Raw genomic sequence first — 3,317 nt, forward strand, 5'->3', positions numbered from 1 at the left:
GAACGTCATCACGTCTTGCTGTGGTGGGCATTGGCCAACATACAATGCAGGCAAGAGGTGCGATTGATATTAAGGTGATATCGAGAGTGTCACCATATAAAGGTCTAGTGAAGGCATTGGTAATGCCAAAACTAACAGGGTTATTACCATCAGTTGCGAGACAGCTGGGCCCACATAAAACATTTTCAGCTTGCTGATCCCGAGTTTTATGTACCAGCTCCAATTGATGCTATCTTTGGTGCTGATGTATACAGCACAGTACTAAAAGATGGTGTCAAAAAAGGACCAGAGGGTCAACCAACCGCTCAGAGTACAGAGCTCGGTTGGGTTTTATCTGGTAACACCCTGAATTTGGGAAATAATACCTCTCTCTGTACAGCATCAAAAAATTATCATCAAGGAGTTTCCTGCCAGAGAGAGGAAGAGTTGTACAACCTTGTCAAAAGATTTTGGCTGCAAGAAGAGCAGTTTGACACTACAGAGTCATCAGGATTTTCTGATGACATCTGTATGAGTTATTTCATATCAAATTACGAGAGAGATACTCATGGTCGTTTTGTGGTAAGGTATCAATTTAAAAAACCTGTAGACACTTTTGGTAACTCGTTTGAGTTGGCATTGAGAATGCTTCATAACCAAGAGAAGAGAATGGTCAAAAATCCAACTCTTCAACAGGCATATTGTGAATTCATGACTGAGTATGAATCACAGGGTCACATGGTAAAAGCATCACCTGTTGAAGACCATTCTAAGTGTTATTATTTTCCACATCACAGTGTCATAAAAGAGTCGAGTACATCAACAAAATTGAGAGTTGTATTCAATGGTTCACAAAAAACAAATACAGGGAAATCATTGAATGACAACTTATACGAGGGTCCAAAGTTATTAAACTCTCTGGTATCAGTCCTGACACAGTGGAGAAAGTCACGTTTTGTCTTTTCTTGTGATATCAGGCAAATGTTCAGGCAGATCTTAATACATCCTGAAGATCGAAAATATCAGAGAATACTTTGGAGAGATACACTCGACTCACCAGTTCAAGAGTATGAGCTTACCACGGTAACTTATGGTACCAAGCCAGCCCCATTCCTGGCTTTGGCTACACTGAGACAACTTGAACTGGAAGAGGGAGATAAATTTCCACTTGTAAAGTCAGCAATATCACAAGGATCATATATGGATGATATAAATGTTGGTGCTGACAATTTACAACAAGGAATTGACAAGGCTGTACAAATTCAAAAGATGCCTCACTCTGGTGGTTTTGAATTGCGAAAATGGATAAGCAATTCAAAGAAGTTACTATGTAATATCCCAAAGGATTTCCGCGAGAAATCAACCAACCATTTGAGTGAAGATCATGAGATTTTCAGGACACTTGGGCTTAACTGAGATACGACGTCTGACTGTTTTAGTTACATTCCTATAACATTCAAGGAGCCTAAAACAGTTACTAAAAGAGTCGTGTTAGCTCAAGTGGCTCAAATTTTTGACCCACTTGGCTAGATTTCCCCAGTAGTTGTAAAGGGTAAATTATACATGCAGTCATTGTGGAAAATCAAACTTGATTGGGATGAGCAAATTCCTGAGAATTTATTGGGTCCATGGAGAGATTTTATCTCACAACTGAGTCATTTGTCAGAGATAAAAATACCACGGTGGTTGAATATCACACCAACAGTCACTTCAATGGAGATTCATGGATTTGGTGATGCATCTGATGCAGCAATTGGTGCTGTGGTTTACTTGGTGACTATTGATTCTCTTGGTGTTGCTAAGAGTACTATAATAGCATCCAAATCGAAACTTGCACCTATCAAATCAGACTCCAACAGCTCCAATAAGAAGAAATGTAAAGTTTCAACACCAAGATTGGAGTTGTCAGCAGCAGTACTGTTGGTTAAATTAGTGAGAGATATTCAACAGAGTTTGGATTGTCAGTCAGCAAACATACACTTGTGGACTGACTCATCCATTACATATTATTGGATAACTGGTGACGTTAATCGTTGGAAAACATTTGTCCATAATAGAGTGGTATTTATACAAAATACATTGACACAGGCAACCTGGCATCACGTACCAGGTGAAGATAATCCAGCTGATGTAGTATCACGTGGTACATCGTCATCACAATTATATACAGATCTTTTGTGGTGGCAGGGTCCAGCTTGGATTATTAAAAATCAAAATGAGTGTTAAACAATCAAGAGATTGACATGACTCAAGTTGAAGAGAAACCTTTGGTTTGCAATGCAATGTCAACCATAAGTGAGAGTTATTTAGATAATTTCTCGTCACTGAGAAAAGCTGTAACTGCGGCAGCATGGTTGAGAAGATTTTACCAGAGTTTTTCAGCAAGATATATTGTGGATAGGTCAAGCTGGATTACGTTTGAAGAACGTAAAATTGCATTGCTGGGTTTGGTAATTAATAATCAACGATTATACTTTCATGAGGTGATTAAACAATTATCAAAGGGTGAAGCACTATCGAGGTCAAGCCCTTTGATAAAATTAACACCATTCCTTGACAAGGATGGTGCATTAAGAGTCGGTGGAAGACTGAGTAGATCCCTCATGACAAGTGACCAAAAAAATCCGTTAATATTACCGAGAGAGTCAAAACTAACTGAACTGATACTCGACGAGTGCCATGTAAATACATTACATGGTGGTGCACAATTGATGTTGGCCACATTGAGACAACAATACTGGATTGTTGGTGGTCGAGTACCAGTCAGGAGTTTTATAAATAAATGTGTTGTTTGTGTAAGACATCGAGCTGAAGCTGCACAACAGTTAATGGGTCAACTACCAGCATCTAGAGTCTTAAAATGCAAGCCATTTCTCCATACAGGAGTTGACTATGCTGGTCCATTTGAACTGAAGACATGATCAGGCAAATGTAATAGGTCTTACAAGAGCTATTTAGTTGTATTTGTATGCATGGCATCATCGGCAGTTCATCTTGATTTAGCTACTGACTAAACAACTGAAGGATTCCTAGCAGCATTTAAGAGATTTGTAAGTCGTCGTGGACGATGTGAGAAATTATTTAGTGATTGTGGTACAAATTTCGTAGGTGCAGATGCTGAACTAAAACGTCTTTTTAAGTCAGCATCAAAGGAAGCTAAAAATCTTGCCACTCTTTTAGCAAGGGATGGTACAGATTGGAGCTTTATACCTCCTGGGTCACCACATTTTGGTGGCAAATGCGAATCAGTTGTTAAGTCAGCTAAACATCACATTAAGAGAGTCATTGGTGATCACAAGCTCGACGTTCTTAACACAAGTTGAGTGTTTACTCAACTC

At 39.1% G+C, this 3,317-nt stretch overlaps 1 protein-coding gene across 1 annotated transcript; it reads left to right on the plus strand.

Moving 5' to 3' along the window:
* Window positions 1-2,222: 2,222 nt before the first annotated feature.
* LOC122859857 lies at window positions 2,223-2,900 on the plus strand. The gene has a single exon (XM_044163537.1). It carries the CDS (start codon window positions 2,223-2,225, stop codon window positions 2,898-2,900), a length of 678 nt encoding a protein of 225 aa, XP_044019472.1.
* The last annotated feature ends 417 nt before the right edge of the window (window positions 2,901-3,317 follow it).

The sequence above is a fragment of the Aphidius gifuensis genome, linkage group LG6 (genome assembly GCF_014905175.1).
Source record: "Aphidius gifuensis isolate YNYX2018 linkage group LG6, ASM1490517v1, whole genome shotgun sequence".
Classification (NCBI taxonomy): domain Eukaryota; kingdom Metazoa; phylum Arthropoda; class Insecta; order Hymenoptera; family Braconidae; genus Aphidius; species Aphidius gifuensis.

What these genes read in the sequence shown, in the direction of transcription:
- LOC122859857 (XM_044163537.1), top strand. Translation starts at nt 2,223, where the DNA reads ATGACTCAAGTTGAAGAGAAACCTTTGGTTTGCAATGCAATGTCAACC.